Consider the following 22,478-nt stretch of genomic DNA (forward strand, 5'->3'; position numbering starts at 1 on the left):
TTCCTTTAAATTTTTTGAAAATGAGTTCTGAACACAGGTTGCGCATGTGCATTGTAATCGGCAAATCAACAAAATAAAAAACTGCTGCTTAAAACGCCGGCTCAAAAGCGGCTGTTTTTCTAAAAGTGGCGGAAAGCGGCTGATTTAAATGGCTGATTTTATAAACTAGCCGCTTCTAGCTGGCGTTTTTTCACCGGCAAATTTACTGTCATTTTTGAGCGCCTTTTAAGTGGCAGATTTACAAAAATCAGCCGGCGTTTCGGCTTAAAGCGGCGAATCTATTGTCAAGTGGGTGAGGCTACCGATTTTCTTGAGTCAACGTATCATGAGAGAAATTAATAAGAATCCGGCCGGGTACACGTGGGTTTTAGGTTCATGAAAAGTAACCACAGGTGTTCGGAATCAAAAAGAAAGAAAAACTTGAAAAAAACCACGCTCTGCTACCATTTTACTTTCATAATGCTTCTGCTGCCCTTTCATAGACAGCCCTTTGTGTTTACAGGGCCTTGTTGTAGTGCCAGTTCTAGAAGTGGTTGAATTTAGCGAAAATTGCAAATGTTATCTAATGAAATTCCTAATGGTTAACTGTCAAAAAAATTTCCAAACTGGTGTGATTTTTTTTTTTAATTTTCGTTTATTTTTCGAGCTTACAGAAATCAATTTGAAAATCAAAATGGAACTGGACTGGTCACTGGTCTTGACGTCAAACATTTTCTCATAATCAGGGTTATCTACACAATTTCATCGTTACTGCCAAACCAGCTAATCATGGAACATTTCATTTCCATTTTCTCAATTCTCAACAACGGTTTCCCAGCATTAGGAGAAGATCTACCAAAAATGCTACATCCAAATTTTCCAATCCTAAGCGCAGAACAGTATCTAATAATGCCACTTCCATTAGAATTACGGTACAGCGCGTCATCTCGAATTAATTAAACATTACTCCGACCCAGAACTCAATTTTGGTGAATTTTCTTACACCGTGTAATAATAATACGAGATTAATGACTATGGCACGTTCATAATTTGTGTAATAATTACCGGCGCACTAAGTACACCGCAGTGTATAAGCATAGGTTGAAGACCACCTAGAAGTCTTTTCCAGCAAATTATTATTAAGGGGAAAAAGTACGTGATAATATCACCTGAATCGAGGAGAGTTACCTCCGTACAACAAACGCGAACGCGAAACAGCATCTAATGAAATTTCTTCAGTTCAATCATAGTTCAACCACATCTGGCGCGATAAGGCTTAGTCATTGACTCAGTTTACATATACTACACGTACTATTGGATGGGTACAGGTACACTTCATCATATTGTTATGTGTGTATCTTTTCTTCAGATAAAAATGTACACACTAAACGAAATGATCTGTTGTATTCACGTTGGTAATTTGCTCATTGTTCGATGCTGAGCATGCACGGTCGTCGTATAGTACATTACACACTATAACAACAATATTCATGAGAACGATCGTATTCTTCATTTACCATCGTATCTTTCTCTATAGCAATATAAACGTCTTAGACGAGAAACGCTCTCAGTATACGAGATGAAAATTCCAACCATTTTAGGCGCCAAGCCTTCGTACAAATATTGATACAAATTTCTCAAGTAGGTAACCAAAACCAGTTAGTAAATTCTGCCAAACGTATACCTAATAATTACTACCGAAAATCCGTCTTGTCAGTCTATCTGTGTCTAGATTAGAAAAAAAAAAGAAGCTGAATTCGAGACAAATTGTACTGTATGTACTACCTTGATGTTCGTTTAACTCGGGTTCAAACTGCATAAAGAAATCAAAAAAAGAAGAAAAAAACCTTCACACATATCTTGACCATTTTGCTTTCGCTGCAACCGATTCCCTCAATTACCAGTCACATCTTCCCATCCAGCACCTGGCGTAGGTATCCGAGCGATGGACCAAATAACAAAGCTGTAGAAAACTCAGCACGGTCAATCGATACAGTATACAAGACGCTACCGTCGTCATATCGTTGACCTCGCGCACAATCATCGGTAAGGCACGGTCAATTGAAACGAATTCCATATCATCCGCCGGAAAATATAAACTGCGGATAAACGAAGAATGGAGAAAAAAATACAACAAAAAAACCTCAACTTGCGTCCGAAGAAATCACCATCACAACAATCGCCCACAGATATATACCGATCGGTAACAAAAAAAAACCTATCTGCGGTATGGGATAAATCGTTCTTTTTCGGTGATAGCTTCTTGACAAGGTATCGCTAAAAAGATTATGTCATCTCAGCAGTGGTGAAGATGTAAAGATGAGTGCACGGAATTTGCAGACTCGTAGCTCTGCATAAATTGGTCAATTAAACAAGGCGTTTCAAGAAGGTAGGTACTATCAGATGAGACTTGCAACGTTGAAGAATCGGCGATGAAAAAAAATCCAAGTCGAAACAGTTGCTGTTGCTGGTCGAAGAAAAAAATCAAATTGGATTACGCTGGAGTTGGTGAAGTGGAGTCGAGTCGTCGATAGGCAAGGCGCAAGGCTGGAGTGGCGCTGGTTCAGGTCGAAACGCCAAAGTGATATTTAATACGTATCTACAAGTCCGCACGCCTAATTAGCCAGTAGGCTTGGCCAGATGCGGATTACTCTACCTTTATAGCGGTTGTAATTGACGGGAGGCGTTACGCTGTATTTTACTCGAACGTTGGTCACTTTCAGCTACATCGAGTTATGGCATGGCGCGCGCTACAGCACACATCGCAACCGCCATATAACCTTTTACTCAGCCAGAAAAAAAATCTGCAGTCAGATCAACAACGAGCTAATACATATGAATATCCATTGGAATGGAACAGAAGAGATGAGTAACTTTTGCAATGGACTAGATTGATTCCTCGGTCAGCGTAGATGGTCAGAATTAGGTACATACAAGTCGTTAAAGGCGTAGATATTTGTATCATATCGTTCACCGGTACCATACCGCAGCTCGATCGAATCATTATACGAGAAAATTATCTGTAGCGTTTCTAATTGCGATATTAGTTCTTCGATGGTACCTGTTTCAACAATCGAACACCCATCAAAGTCCGAAGGACGTAACCCGATAAATATAATAGATTGGCAACATTAAATAGATCCGTTTATTACACATACGGCATCCGTGATTTACTTGTAATACCAACAATACCATCGACAGTATACAGATACTAAATACGACACACAGCGCGCACCAGTAATCGAACAACAAAATGACCGATTCATTTCAATCATCTTCACATAATGGCGGAACGAGTCTCTCAATAACGAGAGTACATCACTCGCAGTACATATTATGTAGGTATAGATGGGTAGGTACGTCGAGGAAAACACGCTAAGTCGAGTTATTTAACCTGATTTTTTTTCTCACACCATTAGGCCGCCAGATAACGCCTAAGAGGAATTACATAAAGAGGAATTTCCACCATAAATTCACCATGACGATGGAAAAATCAACTTACACAAATGCAAACGAAAGCATCATAGATGCGGCAGCATGCCCGATGAAATGGTGTAAAATTGGGGAAAATACAGCTTTGAGGATTACCTCTTTGGGTTCCAGGATTTGTTTCCACCTATCCAGATTCGAGGGTTTCAAGTTTTGATTCAACTTGTGTATATGGTAATGAAAAATAGGGGATGGAAAAACCAATATGATACCCAATATGGGGTTTGTTTCAGTTTTTCATTTACATCAGTCTAATGTTTTCATTTCTTCAGGTTGAATTTCAGTTATCTAAGTTCATCAACGTTGGGGCTGTCAGAAAGTTTTTTCGTTTTTTGTGTATTTTTTGATCCGAACTTTAAGATTAGCTTAGTCGAGGCAATTTCAGTGAAATTCGCTCAAATTTGGTACTCAGGCTTGGTTTGACAATGTATTGATGGGGATGACCTTGACTCAAAATTCGCAGAGCCCAAATTTTTAGGAGTAGGTAGTTCGAGATCAGTGAACAGGACAAAAAAAAGTTCAATTGAGAGTCAGTCAATATAGGAAATCAAAAGTTGTATAGCATATCCAAAAATCAACATCCTAGAGCATTTTGGAGGGGAGAAAATCGAGGGTTATGTTTTCTTGACCTTGAAAAACCTAGTGTGACGCCCCCACCCCTCAAATGTGCCTTTTAAGGGTTTCAACTTTTCAGTTCCTCCCTACCAGTTCAACAGCTAACAAAAAAATTAATGTTTGATTAAATTTTTCAGCACTCGCCAAATCATTCTCATCTTTTCAGCTCACACATATATCTAACATTAATTCCTATTACAGAATTTCTTCATCATAGCCCATACGATAGACATAATCATCGAATGTACCACCACCATCATCATCATCTCATCATATACATACGTAACTATGCAGTCAGAGATATATGGACCACATGTACATTGTATACGCATTGCAGCAACATTCGATTCGTCGAAACAAAAACACCTGCTCTTATGGAAATTTCAACCATACGTTCCCTTTCTTTGGTTTACAGTATATTACGATAATCCTTAATCTCGTTAATCTGAAGCATTTTCACTGTACTTCATCTTGTGATAACCTTCGCTGTGTGGTTTCTTTTTCTCTCTACCTCTTCTCCGGCTATAGTCTTTCAATAACCATTACACGTTTATCGACAGACACTGCGAGTAGCATTTTTTAAATCTTTACTCCCTCTTTTCTATCACGCTGCGCTATCCGCTTTCATGTAACTTTAATTATTTCTCACTATATATATTATAGCGACTCTATGAGCGCGTCAAGTGCTCCTTGAATAAACCATCTGGTTACTATTTTTTTAAAACTCGAAGCCAATTAAACGCAGAAAAAAAGAGAATGAATAAAACCGAAACAGTACTCGTGTAAATTTCACTTACGCTCTAGGAACACATCAACGAGAATGGTTTAATTTTTTTTTTTCAAAAGCTCGATAAAAAATTTTGTCCCCAGGCTGGCATTTTCTCATCATTATTGACTTCCGGCTGTACGAAGCGCCATTTTGATTGTCATAAAACCCTTCGTATTTCATATTTCATCGTTTATCTTAATCTGATTAAGTGTGAACAAATCCTACACACAGGAACTTTCAAGCTTGATTCGATGTGAAAATTTTTCAACTCATTAGACCCATCAATCGACAGATTTCCATGTGGTGAATACAAAAACGAACAATATTTATTCCATAAATCAAGTCAATGACCAACAGGAATATGTTTGTCCGGCGCCTCAGACTCAGTCAACAATTCGAATAAATTTCAACCGAGTAGCCGTTCAAATAGGTAAATTTACTCACCAGGCAACAGATAATAGGCACAGGCACCCAGCTCGAGCAATAATAAACCCACACGATGCATTAATTCGCACTTTTAAGCGCCTCTTTTAACACCATCGCCGCTTCGTTCTTCTCTTTTCAGTACCTTTTTTTTCAAAAGCAAACAACCGACCATACGCGCTTACCTGTCTTCTGAATGCTGCGGTTTGGAATTACGCTCGTAAAACAGAAGACAAAAAACACTTAAAAGGTTTAAAATGTATTCTCTCTGTATCCGCCATAAAATAAAGGAGTACCAGTGTAGAAAATATGAAAATTACAGGTTGTTTACCTTATGAAAGAATAACTCTAATAAGTATAAGCAGTATAGCCCCGAGGTTCGAAAAAAACCGAGAGAAAGAGAGTTAGAGAGACAGGGGCAAAAAAAAACCTATAAAAAACCACTAAGGAAATCTTCTTCTTATAGCCGATAACCACAATCACAATGTTACCAACGGTTTTTTCAACATGAAACAAATTCTCGGTTAGGTTTTTTTCCTCATCTTTTTCTACAAGTTTCAAAGGTAAGAGCGTGTGTATCGGAAACTAAAATCTCGATGTTGGGATCTTTCGGTGGTTTGACCCTGATTGTACAGGCCTGAACAAAATTATTTGGGTTTTCATTCGAATAATTTTTAAATCATTCATAAACATTAAACATAAACATTAAACACGTAAGACAACAAGATGATCTATTTTCTTGCATCGATTCAGCATCTCTCCCCTTCCCCTCACTGCATCAATTTTTCAAAAATAAAATCGCACAATATCAAATTATAGATGTTCAGAAATACATACAATAGAGACAATCGAGGCGAGAAATTCAGTACCAAAGTCAACACTGTATACCGCTGAATATGATTAGGAATGCACTTTGTCTGCAACCGACTTAGAAAAAATACACCTCCAACCATTAATTAACCAGTATAGCTAGAGTTTCGGGCCCTATTTAAATCTGATCGCATAATTTTCTATAGGTACCTCTCCTACCTATACTACATAATACCTCGCCAAGTACGGCAGTTCTTTTTCTGTTTCTGTTTCTTTCAGCCATATTCATTATCTATACCATCCATTAAAAAAGAAAAAAAAATTAAATAAAATAAGAAAAGAAAGAAAGCATCGCAGACGTAGTAACTGCCTGCTTAAAAGCTAATATTAACCTGTCAAATATAACCTCGCAATCCGTTTTTCAAAAATTTTACCCAATCCCTATAATTAATTACTGATAACGCGACTCATATTCGATACTTTTTTTTTCTCCATACACATAACCTACCTATATCTATCTTATATTTTTCATTTTATTTTCACAATGGTCCTACACACACGATGAGGTTTTAGGTCATTGGTAATAGAATTGGTTGGTTACTTTCTTGCACACTCTTCGCGAGTACATCGACGACATTATAGGTACATCGTATCCCTGGCTTGTTTCAAATAATAAACAAAATCGTAAACCAGTTTTTGATTATTTTTCTAGATAATGTTCAGTTCGAAGTCGAAGCCACATAGAAGAAAAATATTTGTTTAAACCGCTAGATTAAAACGACCCGATTTTTTTTCCTATGCGATGCGCCTTTAAGATGGTTTATAGGATAGGTATGCGCATCATCCTCTATTAGCATATAGAACGAGCAAAAAAAATCGTATAAAAATCTTTCATTTAACGTTTTAAAAATTCTATAACGACGTAATTATCTCCCAAAAATATAATTCAAAGATTTTAGGCGATCGCGATGGCGAGGTGTACAGGAAGGGAAGCGAAGAACTCTAGAGAAACATCTCTTCTAAACTTTTCTTCACAACGGTTTATCATTCAGAACGACAACACAAAGTGAACATAAAATTCGTGCTAAGCTTCGTACGAGTGCTTGCCTACCTATGTAAAAAAGAAAGTACCTACATCTCATTGCCGGATTGATCAAGTAACCGATGATTATTATTGTCATTTTCATCTTCATCGTGAGCCTACCTTTAATAGCTCGATGCTTGAGAAAGCTCCTTGATAAACTTGCCTAACACGTGAGTGATAGTCTCGCGAGTCTAAAATTTTGATAAATTTGCCGATCGATTTGGAGAAAAAAAAGAATCAAGCCTTGTAAAGTCTAGGTGGGAATTGCATCTTCGGGGCACGAGATTATCGCACGAGATGTTCATCTCTGAAGGCGATTTTTCATTCTTTCATTCCCATGGTGTAAATGGAATGTTTTCTAGGTATTCTCGGAATTTACATTCTTCTCGCGTTCGAGTACTTGGTTTGGTTCAGAGAGGGGGTGGGGAGAGGGAAATCGCAATATTGGAGCATTTATGTCTAAATTAAAACGAAAATATCGCCGATTTTGATCAAATTTTGTACGTGAATCAAATCTTCGTAATTCAGTTCAACTTCCATAAAACCTCCAACGCACGTATCGGAGCATAAATTAAATTTAAAAAGGTCTCGAATCAGGTTCTAATTTCATTCTCGAACCTCGAACTGAATTTAATTCCCACCCTGAAGCCAAAAGCAAAAGCTACTGGTACATTACAAAATCGATCAATCACACTCACACTGCCGACAAAAAAAACCAACACGTAAGAGGAAACGATCACGAGCAAAAAATTAATTACGTAAACGGTAGGAATTTAAAAAATGGTAAATTTTTAATAACAAAAATAAAAGAAAGGAAAAAAACACCGTCGTCGCTCTCCCACAGAAGAAACCCGTACCTATATTACCTATACACACGTATGAGTAATTAAAAGAAGAAAAAAAACAGAAATCATGGCGATACTGACAAGTTTAATACGCCATGAAGCCATTAACTATACATATAATAAGAAACCAGCATAGAAGTTTAAATTGAGGTGTAAAATCCCCCCAACGTATGTACTCCAGCTTATATGCCTCCAGCCTCCCTCCATGTATCGGATACCTCATCCACAGTCCACAGCGCACTTGTGTACACACACATAAGCTGACCAAACTGAAGGCGCCTTCTCACTGTCACTGATCCGATCCAGTCCATATGCAAATATTACGTCGAAACTCATAAAAAAATGTCGTCCTATAAAACAAAACCGAGGAAAAGATTTTCAAACTGGTCATAAAAGAAACCGTGGGAACGCCACACAGTATTCGTGTGTTTTCTCTGCTTGTTGGACGATTGATATAGGCAAGCATTGGGACAATTTTCCCTAAATTTATACCAGAAAAATTACGCGTTTTCCACCATTTTTCGAATCTTCTTTATAATTAAATATGAATCACGAGTCGATGACGATATTGCTGATGCATCGATGCATGTTACTCGTACATAGTGTGATTCGTTTTTTCCCCGCTTCCTTTCTTCTTCCTTCGTGTTCTTGTGAATCAAAACCACTAGCTTATTATTTAATTACGAGTTGCAATTTTTTGCTGAGTCCTACAATGCGGCATCTACTTTGTTGATTAATTTAGAAGAGCGGCGGAGAAGAGAGTTCTATTTTTATGACACGTTAATTTCGCAGACATCGAGTAAGCAATTTTTTAAAACGAAATCGTTCGCTGAACCTTTTAGCTAACTGAGATCACGTAATGATTTATTGCTCGCCCGTTAAATTTTGCTGCGAAATTTATTTCGAAAGCCACTGCATTAATTGAAGCATATGTTTTCAAAACGCACTAAGTCCAAAAAAATATTGATAAGAAATTCGTGGTACTTAGTACAATTTGGAAACGTAGAAATGGCCCGAATTTGCTGATTTTTTGATATGTTGTAGCCAAGACCCGTGGGCACAACATATCAAAAAAATCAGGCAACTTTATGCTAGATGGCCTTGCAACCTCAGAATCTTTGAAAATGGACTTGGGGCGTTTTGGAAACACATGCTTTCTCGTTGAATTCTCTAAAATAAAGCACAAATATACCTACCAATTTTTTTTTTTTTTAATAAAAAATTATCTTAGAAATCTCTGGGTTTCTTCAAGAATTATGAAATTGGGAAATTTGATCTCTTTTCAATGTCTCTCCAGCTGGCTATTTTAATTAAAAAATTGGTTTCGTTTATTAATTTTCCAAAACGTATCGGTAATTCACCAAAAAATGCCAAATTACCAAAATTACCCGTAATTTCCTAAAAATTACCATTTATTTGAAAATTACCCGTCACTTACCGAAAATGACGAGAGATTCGCCAAAAAATTATTCGTAATTTACCGAGAATCGCCAAAATTCTTTTAAAAATCAATACCTAGATAATTGCTAAAATTATGTCCAACTTTCCGCAACTTGAAAAAAAGGTTTTCACGATGATTTTTTTAAGCATCTGAATTAGATGGCATATGTATTTCTTATGAATGTTGAGTTTTCACTTTGGAAGTTCAGTTTTGAGTTTGACAAATTTCAATTACCGATTTTCAGACTACTGAGATGGCTAGATCATTCATCGATTAAAAAAACCTATTGTATTAGTCCAATACACATAGCCCTATACTTCTCGAGACCACAAGGATACAACAAAAGGAACTACTGGAAGCACCCAGCCCCCTATCGAGATCAACTACCGCCAATTCGCCTAAAGTCGAATGTTTCTTTTTTACTGCAGATTCAGACCTCGAAAATCCATCTCCGCCCTGGACCCCTGGAAACGAGTTGGTCCAGTCTAGCGATCATTAGCTATCTGTCACAACGCCACCATCATCCCACAATGACTAACAACTCCAGCATCACGATGGCAAAAAAAAAGTGAATCTTAATATTTCAGCAGTCGGCTCGACACTTGATTCCCATCGATGATGGAGTTCAGGCCCGGGTTCCACATCGACAAATACGATTATTGCCAATTCCAGTTCAAGCTGTCAGATTAAGATACTCGTGTACCTATAAGAGTTAGTCGGTAGAATAACCGGAATTTGCCTAATTTGCATACACACAAGACAAACTACAAAGTTAACAACAACAGCAACCAGCAGAAGAGAAGATTCACCAGCATAATATATAAAATGCTGGCCGGCTTGGTTGCGATGTTGCCGCACCTATATGTGGATGATGACAAAAAAAAATCTACAAGACGTGATAACGTGATAACCGACAACAGTTTCTTCAAACTAACATGCTCACCGTGTCTATGTACGGCGTGATGCCGATGCCATGCCGGTATGTTCTTAATCGGCTTCAGCTTCAGTTCGGTTCAGACCAGTTCAGCAGTTGAGAACCAGTAATAGTAATACTGAATCAGTATAGGGTATACCTAACCTATACATCGATAGACGCGCCTATACTATTAATTCGCCAATATCACAAACACCTGTAGAGATTTGTTCATAGATTCATCGTGCGTAGGTTTCCATAAGTCGATGAAAAGAAACAGACACGAGTTTTCATCACTATATGGAAGTGGAACTTTTGCATGGGCGATATGGTTTTTTTTTTACGTCTAAAAAAATGTATGTATGTATAACCTCAGATCTATCACCTTTGCATAGACGCAGCTACCTATACAACAAGGTATGATAATTCGACGGTATAAATATTTCAAATTCGTCCGAATGGCGAAGGCGAACGCGTGTGGAAGGTTAAACTAGACAGATTATCAGCCGTGGTTCACCCCTTAGAAAAACTAATCTTCGCATCTTGTCACAAAGCAACTCCACCGTCGAACGCGTAAAATCTTTTATACAGATGGCCATACATTTTGCTACCATTAGCATGAAAACGGGCTGCCTTCAGGGAAAGGAAACCAACCACAAAGCAACAGTCACCGTGTTCGAATTACTTCAGGTTATTCAGTCTCTTGTAACATCTGTGCCCGAAAAACTTGCACTGTTGCACACGATGATGGCCTTTACAAGAGCTACGTGTATAAACAAACATTCTTCATACGAGCTTTTTTTTCAGTCGTAATAAGGCGCCCATATTACCAAACTTATGACGACTAATACGTTATTATCGAATCGTGAGAAAAATCTAATCCCATATGATATGATTGTCAAGTCTTCCGAATTCTTCAGGGATATCTCTGGATGTACGAGAGATCATATGTGTAGGCGCTCGATGAATAAAAAAAAGTTCAACATGTGCAAAAAGTAGCGTGTGAATATGACGACAGATAAAAAAGCTACAATGAGAGTACAGCGAGCAAGCACTGTACACTACGTAGTACGTACAGCAATAATTGGGGTGATATCTATAACAGATGTCAATAACGGTTTTCGTACACCGACCTCACAGCTCTCGAGCTTTACTAGGCTCATAAAAAACCCCAATCGAGTCCGCGCGCCCCTCGTCGTGCTCTTTTTATATAAATCCTTTAATTAAAACGCCCAACAAATATTCATCCGATGAATATACAATGGATCTTGATCATTTACAACGCTATAAGTCGATTAATAATAGAATCGAATGGTTTTTTTACATCATCCGACCTCGCATCTACGACAATTTGTTCCTCGCCATTCGGACAAAGCTGAAACGTTTCCGGCCACGCTAAAAGTTGCCTATTTTTAACACCGCCATCGCCACGTCGCGTCGTCATCGTAAGTAAATCTTTCCAAAACAAGTGAACGCGAAAAATAGGGTTGTAGGCTAAAGTGTCGTTGTCGGTTGCTGCCTCGAAGGGCAGGTGAAATGGGTAACGTGTTGTATAGCTGATACGCTACCTCGCGAAAGCCTGGTGAAATGTGCTAAAGGGGAGGTGTTTTTGAATGTCTCACTTGCATATCAACTATCTATACGTATTCAGGTATAAGAATAAGAACCCGGTATAACCCTTTTCAAACAGCCTTTATTACGTATTATTCGCAGATTTTACGTACGAATAATTCTATCAAATGTTACCAAACGAAAGAATCTGAAGATAGATTTTATCAATTTTTAGGTGAAAAGGATTCGAATGAATTGGAGAAATCGATCATTTTTCTAGGCCAGTAGCGTTACAGAACCTTTTCTAAATATTCCTCTACGTTTGTATTGGAATTCAATTAAAAACTACCCTTGGCCTTTTCTCCAACCGTCCACTACCCAACTCCATGAATCGCAATTCTGCTTACGAAGGAACTTATGAAACCCATCAACTCTAATTGAGCTGAAATTTGGCTCATTGAAAGAGCATGTAACCCATTTCTCAGAACCAAATTTCCAGCTGCCAAAATTATTTTTTTAGTTTTGGCGAATTTTTGAAAATGGTAGAAAGAGCTTTTAAGGATAAGAATAAAAATTTGTTTAGGCTGAAGTCGCCCCCCCCCCCTAATTCAATAGTCACAATTTTCGAGCCGATCTGGAGCCTCCAGCAAAAGTTGAATTTCTGATTAGTTCTAGGGAATGTTCGGATCTGATCAGGTTTGATCTGGATTAATCAATTCGGTCAGTACAGATCTAATCCGATCAAAACTCATGATTGGATCTGGGGAATGCCTGATCAGTGATCAGATCTACTATTCATATCTTGTCCAATCCAATAGAATCGCCCCCACCCCGTTGGATCTAAAGCTACATCTAACTACATACTAAAAAGGTCTCCATCCGTTCATTGTCTATGTACTTACCTAGACCATTATTTCATCAAATTTTCTGCTCGACGCGACATTGGCGGAAAAAAATAGGTAATGCAATTTCGCGAACCAGAATAACCATCGGAGAGAGGCTGGTATCAAGTGGTAATTGAACGACACCACGCACTGGTCTATTTGCCTGTAATCGAAGACCTTGAAATATGAAAAGTTAATGAACTTGATAATTTCTCCGGTATATTGGTTGGCGTCCGGCCGAGGTACGGAATTGGTTTACGAGGGACGATGTGCGGTGAAATTGCAAAGACCAAGGTGTTAATTTAAGTACAATTGGGTAAGGTATACTATACTCGTACCTATGAGCCTGAGCGAGGTTTATTAGTTTGGTTTTGTGCTTTGGTGCGAGTTTATGGAGAGGAGAAAGAGAAATGAAATGAGATATAAGTACGAGAGTAGGTACATAGACATCATACGCGCACAACATCCTGGCGAAGAGAATCGAAATTGTTCTTCCTCGTATTACATTATCACATTATACATAAAATATTCTTACACACGCCTCTTTATTGTTATACGATCATCTATACCTGTTATGTGATCATCTGTAAATAATGCGAAGCTATGTTGAGAGACTAGCTTAGTATAGATTCAATTTACATATATTCAACCGCAATCGTTTGGATGATACGTTTCCAGCATAGCTAATTGCTAATAATGTATATTACCTCGTCTGACATTGGTTTTCCCCGCATTCTTCGTCCAGTCTACCCACGTACAGTTTCTGTTCAACCCTTCTTCTTCGCCTGATGCGAGAGTGTAGTGTATGGTGAGGCCAACATTCCACGTAACGTAATAATCAAGCAACGGCGCTTTTTACTTTATATGCCTAATCTACCCAACGTACGAGTATAGTGATCTGTTCGGCGAGATAAGGTAATTATTGATATTGAAAAAAAAAAAGAAATCATTTTAACCCAGCATCTTCTCCGAATCGGAGATTGAGATTGTGATCGTTTCATTAGACGCAACCGGGCATGGGCATCGCGTCCTTCCAGTTCCAGTTTGTGTATACTGGAAACTGGACTCTTATGGGCCGCGGAAAGCAAATTCACCTATCAAATGGTTGGTACAGCCAGAAGTGAGAAGAGAATGAAAAATTCATCAATGAACTCGAAATACACACCGATACAAGCGAGTGTTGTCCTTGTCCTTGCAAAAGGAAACTTATGGTGAAAAAAAGACCATAATACCTGTTACCGATTTCCTTTGAAAATTATTGTGTCAAACAGGCGCACATGTTCGACGGTAATAAAACCGCTTTCCGAGTGCCACTTCGGAAATACAAACAAATTAACGCGTTTTCGGTACAATGTGTGTTGGAGGATTTATTAGCTATGACAGGGAATACGAGGATACGCTTTAACGTACTTAGGCTATAAAAATGTGATGATTTTTTTGTCGCATGCACCTACATATGCAGTCGAAGGGTAGAATTTTATGGTTTTTTATCCTCAAATAATGTATACAAAGTATACGATCTTATGTGGTTGTTAAAAGGTCGATTAATTTGTAGCGTTTATTACCTACGTATCTATTAACGAGATCGATTTTGACTTTTAAATCGGTCAAAAAAAAAATGAGTAGAATCGTAAAAACGCTTATTTTGAATTAGATCAGTTAATCGATCGTAAATTGATTGATGATTTGAATGTTTCAATTGAATCGTTTATAGTTAACTTTTGTATTACTTTTCCGGAAAATAGCGGGAAAAAATTCTCCATTGTTTGATCAACTGATCGATCCATCAGTCGATCAAATAATTTTCAATTGTTAATAGGAAGATTATGACTACGATTACTCGTAAGTACATATTTAGGATTGATTTCAAAATCGACTGTTCTTCAAAATTGATGACGAAATACTTCACAAATCAACTGATCAAATGATCGATCGATCAACCCTGTGAAGAATATTGGTTCTGAATAGATCTGATCAGATTCAGACATTTCATGGGACCAATTCAATTTGACCAGATGGTCATGTCGAAGCTTTGAACGGGTTACTCAGATCTGTTAAGACTGGATCATGATCAGATTCAGACATTCCACGGATCCGATTAGACTTCCCAGATCAAATCAGATGGTGTCAAAATTTTATAACATTCTTTAGGATCCCCCCTCCCCCCTCACAAGTGAATTCTCAGAATTTGATACGTACTTAGGAAGGATTTGCAAAACTTGCCAAACACCTAATCAATTAGGAGTATTACATTTGTATTCTTGATCAAGTACATACTCCAAAATTTATCAATCTTTTTTTGTAAAAAAGGATTTCAATCGACCTACTTTGAAAATCATCCTCACCTCCAACTCTTCACTCCTGCGATTTAATCCAAAACAGTATCTAAACATGACTTAGATCATTACAAGACCGACCTTCTCAGTAAGGAAATACCTAATCTTCTTCTCGTCGATTCAAACCCTGAAATATAATCCGGTTAACAATTAAATCCGTAAAAAATCGTTAAGGCAGAACAAAAAGGTATAAAACAGATGCGAAGCTGTAGGTATTGAAAATACCACCAGGGGAGCGAATACATACGTCAGATTAGAAAACGCACGTGGGCTACTTGACCACTTCCACACCCCGCACTTCTTAATCCTCACAACTCGACTATAGATATCAAGGAATTCGTGAACAAAAAACTGTTATAGTTTTCCCCTTTATCTGACAAAAATACCGAAATAAATGTCTAATTTTTAATTTTAAAAAATATACCCCCTTCACCCTCTCTTCCTAATCAATACCTTGTCACATTAAATCGAACAAAATCAAGTAGGTAATTCATCGGAAAATTCATCTAGAAAGAAATCTTGCAATTCATACACCCACCATCATTGCCAACTTCGACTTTATACGAGTACCTACCATTTCTCTAGATGAATTTCAAACAGTGCAACCGGAGACTTGTACGAGAGGTTTCAATGATCGCGATTCGCGTCTGGTTCACTGTACAATGTGCACATTCGATTCCCCCATCCGTTGATTCGCTCTTCGCCCTCTTCGTTAACCTTTTCTTTTCATTACACTCCCTCGATCAGTGAATTGATTTCACATCCCTAAAGTGCTATCGTACGTACTTTTTTTCAATCGCGTCTCGTCGCGTGTAATTCATATTGTAATTGTTCCGTGCCAACTATTTCGATTGTTATAACGGCCTAAAAATATGGTCGATTTAAACCCAACGAGAGACTTGCTGAGTAGCGTTTCCAAATTCGAACGCAATCCTAAGTTTTCAAATGGGTGTAGGTATAATTTCATCAACGAAACACTGTAGAAATGAATAAGTGAGCTAGAGATTTCCACAAATGAAGTCATTTACACCACCAAATCATCTTCACCATGTTGATAGTTTAATAAGTGTTAATTGATGTCGAGAAATACGAGACGAGCATCGAGTAAATTACTATATAGCGAAGTAGTATTACTCTTTCTCTCTCTCTGTGGTACATCATACCCGTATACATGAAGATGAATTTAATTGAATACTAATCGTAGTAATTCAACTCTGAATATCACAAGTGTAAGTTGACTTACTCTCCTCTGCTGCAGTGTATAGTCGAACTGCGAGAATCTTGGCGCATTTTTCATGCTATACATTCAACCTGTTCTGGTTTTTCAACAAGTTCGCCATGCACAGCATCATCGCATCGAACAGATAACTCAAGACAGATACATGATGCGAAATGGTACCTATCTTATTATTATTTTTCTCTATCAAATGCTCATGACGTGGAAGTCACGACAAAGATGAAGGAATGCTTTCTACACTAAACTTTTGATATAGTTATTAATGATTCGAGATCTTGAGTATACTCCGGCGATTGATGATGAAAAAAAAACTGGTCCATTTCGAGCTAGCGTTGATACATTACGAATAGGTAGGATATAACCAAGCAGCTACACGGTTATGGGTAATTTTTTCCATCGATTCGTTTGCCCCCGGTATACTGTGTGAGGGCAACCTACGTATATAGAAAAATCTTGCGAGGGAAAAACATGGGTAGGTATATACTTTGGAGCGAGTTTTAAGCGAGAAGTTTACGCTTCAGTACGTGTAAATTATGAATTGAAAAATGCCTCGAGTCTTTTGTTTGTTTAACCATCATGAGACGACGACGACGACGACGGACGCAGCGTCCGTGTGGACATAGCGGCGATATAAAGCGAATGAAGCGAATGGTTTGTTTATTTTTTGAAATACCTACTAAAAAAAAATAGACGTTTCTACGGACATTTGATCAAGGTATAGGTAATCGAGGTATGGTAGTGTATAAAGGTACATAATGTGTTAAGCGTTAAATTAATGTAAACTAAATCTTTACGCTTGGGAAAGTACAAACGAAGACGGATGGACGATTTTGGCTGTGTATACAGAACGCAGTTGCCCACTGGTATTTGAAAATTTTTCCATATTACAAAACAATATCGACGTTGGGAGGTTTAATTAGGAGGCAGTCACTAGTCAGTGTCAGCGGGACCATAATGAAGTTTACAGGTGTCGTCGATTCTTGTGAGAGAGTTTTGAGCATAGTACGACCGTGACAGATTGAAAGAAGAATCGTTGAACTTCGATATTGTACCTAGGTGTTATATTTTCTCATGCAAATCAAATTCATTTTCTCAACTCTAATGAAAAAAAAAACCTCGTATAGTTTCCTTATTCGTAAGGCCTCTCATCTATAATCGAAAAACCGTATTGTTCGATTTATATGACCGCTGCGTAGCCTTCTCGTAATTGTTACATGTATGTTGGTATTTTTTGTCTAGTCTCGGGTAAATATAAGTAGAATTTTTAATATGTAATTTACTCATTCGATACGCATTTGTATACGTACATCTCTTCGTAAGTATATGCATATGCGATGCATACTTACACTTGGTATATATGTACGTTCCACATATCAAGTGTCCAGCAGGGTGTAATGTACGTAGACGTGTATTTTAAAGAGAAAAAAGAAAAAGGGTTAAATGTACTCGTATCTCTTTCTGTATATCCTTTTGTCATTGTATATTTATCATAATGAGGCTTGAATTATGACTCCTATTTTAATACTTAACCCTTTTTTGAACACTTTTTACCAATATAAAAACCATTTTGAATTTATAGCGCGCGGTTTTTCAAAACACCCTTAAAATATTATAGTGATTTTTTGGAAATTTCTAACAAGGGTTTACCTAAAGGGTTTCCAGGGTTTATGCTTTGCATATATACATCAAAGGGTTATTTCACATAACCGAGACAATTAGAAGAATACTAAGTTAATGTTGCGTATCTCGAGTATACTCGTATAAAGATCACATTGGGATTTCATAAATATACCTACTACCTATATGATTGTACATATAAACGAAACGCGAATAGTTCATTAGGATAAAAAACCACTCTCGGTATACCATATTTGCATTGTAAAGGCGTAAAATTTATTGGTTTTTATAATAAAAAAATACGCCATCATCCATCTATGGTTAGCTATTATAAAACACACGCGACCATAGACACAGACACACAGAGAGGTAAATTGTTTTCAAACATGACCATCTCTCTCTCTCGATTCACTCAATTTTACTTGGGAGGGCTATAGTCTATGATGCTGTATGTAACAGAATCAACGCAATTATTCGCCGGCAGCGGTTCTATCTTTTAGAAGCCACATATATTGGAATAAAAAAAAAAAAAGCACGAGGAAAAAAACAAATAGATCTATTAATTGAAACGCAATTAAAAAGAATGTTGATATGTTAGACCACAATCCTTAAAGTTGAAATATAAATGGAAGCACGATCTTACCAAGCAAATTAGATTGTTACCTGTTGAAAGAATTTCTCAAGTATTGAAGGCATTTTAATAGGTCTTTGTATCCTATATACTTCGTCAGTTTTAATTCTATCTCTTTCTTTTTTTCTTTCTCTATACATAACCGTCGTACTTTTTCATTCCTAGCGTATTTTCAGCAGTACATAACGTCCAAGAAGGAAACGGTAAGTTATTACAGCCGATAATGTGCGGTAAAACGAAAGTAAATTTATTGATTGGTCTTCGTTTACTTTCAGTCAAATTGGATACCTAACAAAACGGGAGAATTTTAAAGATTTTCAACAAGAGAAAATTGAATCAAGTTTTGTGATTTGTTTTATATATCTAACTTTTTAATTCATACCGAAACAACCTTCTCCCTTCCTTTACCTGAATCGTGCAAGCACTATTGACCATCTTTTCGCATTCAAATTCAAATTATACATCAATTTTCGAAAAAGTATCAATAATTTACCAAAAATTTCCGGTAGTTTACCAAAACTTACCAAATTACCGATAATTTACCAAAGATTACTAAAATACCGGTAATTTACCAAAAATTGTCAAATTACTGGCAATTTATCAAAAATTACCAAATTACTGGTAATTTACCCAAAATTAACAAATTATTGGTAATTTACCAAAACAACTGCAAATTTGTCAAAAATGACCAAATTAATACTTTATCAAAACTCAAAAGTTGACCAATATTTTTTAAAAACTACCAGTAAGTATTTTTTTTATCTTGCTTCAAATACCCAAAAATTTACCAAAAAATGACAATTTATTAGAAACCGCCTATAATTTACACCAAAATAATTTACCAGAAATTACCAGTGATTCGCCAAACAGGATCTCAACAGGGTTTTTGGAAATTTTAACGTTGATAAAAATGTCAGTGTAACTCAAAATGTTGAAGGAAGAAGGAATCATTTTTTTCAGTTTCTTGAAGACCGAAGTCCCGTCATAATGGGAATAGAAATCGACCAAATTTCTTTCATAGGTTTTAAAAGCCTGACATACTTAATTTTATCATTTAGAATTTCAACAATTTTTTCCCCAAGTTTTCAAGTCAGCGTTCACAAATTTCAGGCAAGCTCTTCCCCCCCCCCCCTCTGCCCTGAGCGCAAAGAATCCCTACCCATGTCAAAATACTTAAATTTTTATTTTCAAGAAACAATTATCTACTCCTCTGACAGTGACTTTGAAGACTAAATGGCTCCTATTTTGTACCCGAAGCCTACCATGCAAACAACAATTTTGATCAAGATTAACTACTTACACAGCTTGAGTATTCTCCAAAAAAGTAAAACTAATTCCACCCTCTCCCCCAATCCAAAATCATCCTTCTTAAGGGAAATTTCCAAGTACGTCATTGTCGTCCAAACCACTACAAAGCTCAATTTAGCGCGATAAAAATAATCTAACTAGAATTTTTCGAGGCGAACTGACGTTCGTGTGTACATTTAATTGTAATACTTAATAGTATATTTGGCATGATATGTACAAATGGGAGGACTTAGCGACCTGAAGTCGTAGCTGGTCGAGAATTTGCGATGAATTTTAACGACTGCGATGACGACCACAACACAACGACGATGGATCGCGTTCATGTTGATTATATTATTGTAGCTCGTAGTACATACAACGAAGCTATTATAGCTAAATTCCGGTAGTACGTTCTCACGATTTATATACAGCCGAATCCTTTGGTTTCTTTTGAGAAATAAACAACAACAGCCAGCAAAGCAACAGAGATACAGGCACAGGCAGAGGTACCATTCACGCAACAGATACGTATAGATACCTAGACCGAGTTGAGCTAAGCAGCACGCACGCACCGCGAACGATCCGGTCACGCCACGCGTCCGAGCTATCGTGGCCATTAGGCGAATATTATTTCGTTTATTGCCCGTAATTATCTACCAGCATATCGTAAAATGGACCGGCAATCTGGCTAACATTAAATACCATATTCAAATTCACCAATCAGCCCATTAAACGGGAGTCTCGTCCCATCTAGCATGTGTGCATAGTTTCAACTTCAAGAAGAGAATAAAAAAAAAAAAACGTGAAAAAAATAACTATCGATACCCAAACCTCATGCATATCGATAGGTAACTCGATAGGTACCTGAAAATACAAGATACTCAAAAATTAACACTTACTTGCAGTACGATGCACCATGAGGTAACGATACGCATGTTCCATTATTTTTGCATGGACTCGGGAAACAGGAGAGTCCACCTGTAACACAAAGGAGAGAAAAAAGAATACGTTAATAGATATTCTGATTTTGTCTATATCAGACAGCGTGATATCACTGCTAATGACCTCACGTTCCTCGAACTCCTCCATTAATAAATACATAATACAAAGTGTATACCTCGACGTATCTATTAATCACGTAAATCAATCTACTTACGACAATGAAATTACCAAAAGGTACACAGGTATTCGGGCTTCTTTTTTTTCAAACCCGATCGCGCGTTGACGGATACAAGGATACGTGAACAAAAAAAAAATCAGATAACCTACCCATCCGAGCAACTTGCTCGGTGACTAATGAAAAAATTGCCTAAATTATACCATTTTTTTTCTTCCTTACCTATACGCAGGGTTAGTAAGGTATAGAACCCGTTATGAGGATGAGTCTAGTAAGTAAGGGTGTATCATAGTTTGGCAATTCATATGTTCACCATATGAAAATCTCTACAGCTTCCCGCCCTTTTTCATCTCATCGTCTTCTTCGTACCTGCAAGTGCTAAAATGTTCCTCGTCTCACCCTCTTCCTCCTTCAGTCTACTTCATCTAAAAAGCGCAGCTGAAAAGGCAGCTATCTTCTTCGACTCGGTATACAATAAAACAACATCGAAACCGCCACCAGATATACTCGGACGAGTTGTAGTATACGATTTAGGTATTTGATTTTATAAACATCTTACCACTACAACAGATGGTAGGTATACGAGAGTAAATTACCATTTTATTGCATTGCCTATACGTCTTGGCTTATATGTACTCTATGTTATGCGTATGTGCTGCGTTCGAAAAATTTTCGTTACCTACCTATCGTATTTCGTGTTAATTAAACTTCGCCAACATTTTGAACTTAGTCATGAAATCATTCGATTTTCGCTGACGTAAAATTTTTCGTTCGTTTTGAGATGAGAACCCAGTACTCGACTCGATCTCACTACATTTGCACTTTCTCAACAGTATCAAGTCTGTAGGAAATGAACCAGACTGCTTAGGTAGTTATAGGTACAACTGTAGGCATTAACTACTGTTCGGTTTTTTTTCCTTTTTCTTATCGGTACATGCCATTTATATACCAAAGACCGAGACCGAGACATTGTACTGTTCAAGGCGACCAATAAAGAAACACAAACAATACTGTGTGCCTATTATTGAATCTAAAGATACAGGGATCCGAGTATATAAGCAAAGTGTGGGTTCGATCTTCGATACGTTTTTAGAGCTACTCTAAAGAGAAATGTAGAAAGAAAAAATATACATTGTCCGAAGGTGAACACCATTATTGTGAAGATACTTTACAGTCTTTTTTTTTCCACCCTTCTGTATCTTTTTGTGACTTGGGTCTCAGCCGTATAGAGAGAATACAACTTCGGTAGGGTCAGCGAGACGTGCGCGGAATGCCATCGCATTTGCAATCAACAAGTGGCAGTGGCAGTGAAATAACCATTAGCTTGACCATTTGCGAATCTTTAACCACGTTTTCACTCTTCTTTTCTTTATTATTTCTCTCTTTCTCTGTAGTAAACAATCAACTGTTGAATTCTTCGTACAAAACACACTTACTCGTAGCTTTACTT

The 22,478-nt window shown here is 37.4% G+C and overlaps 1 protein-coding gene across 2 annotated transcripts in view; it reads right to left on the reverse strand.

Moving 5' to 3' along the window:
- The window catches only part of N (neurogenic locus Notch protein), an 87,106-nt gene that overhangs the window by 46,712 nt on the left and 17,916 nt on the right, over positions 1-22,478 (reverse strand). For both annotated transcript variants that reach the window (XM_065344372.1, XM_065344371.1), the window contains exon 2: positions 20,811-20,889. In XM_065344372.1, the coding sequence (XP_065200444.1) occupies positions 20,811-20,889 (79 nt within the window). The remainder of the gene's footprint in view (positions 1-20,810; positions 20,890-22,478) is intronic.

The sequence above is a fragment of the Planococcus citri genome, chromosome 1 (genome assembly GCF_950023065.1).
Source record: "Planococcus citri chromosome 1, ihPlaCitr1.1, whole genome shotgun sequence".
Lineage (NCBI taxonomy): Eukaryota > Metazoa > Arthropoda > Insecta > Hemiptera > Pseudococcidae > Planococcus > Planococcus citri.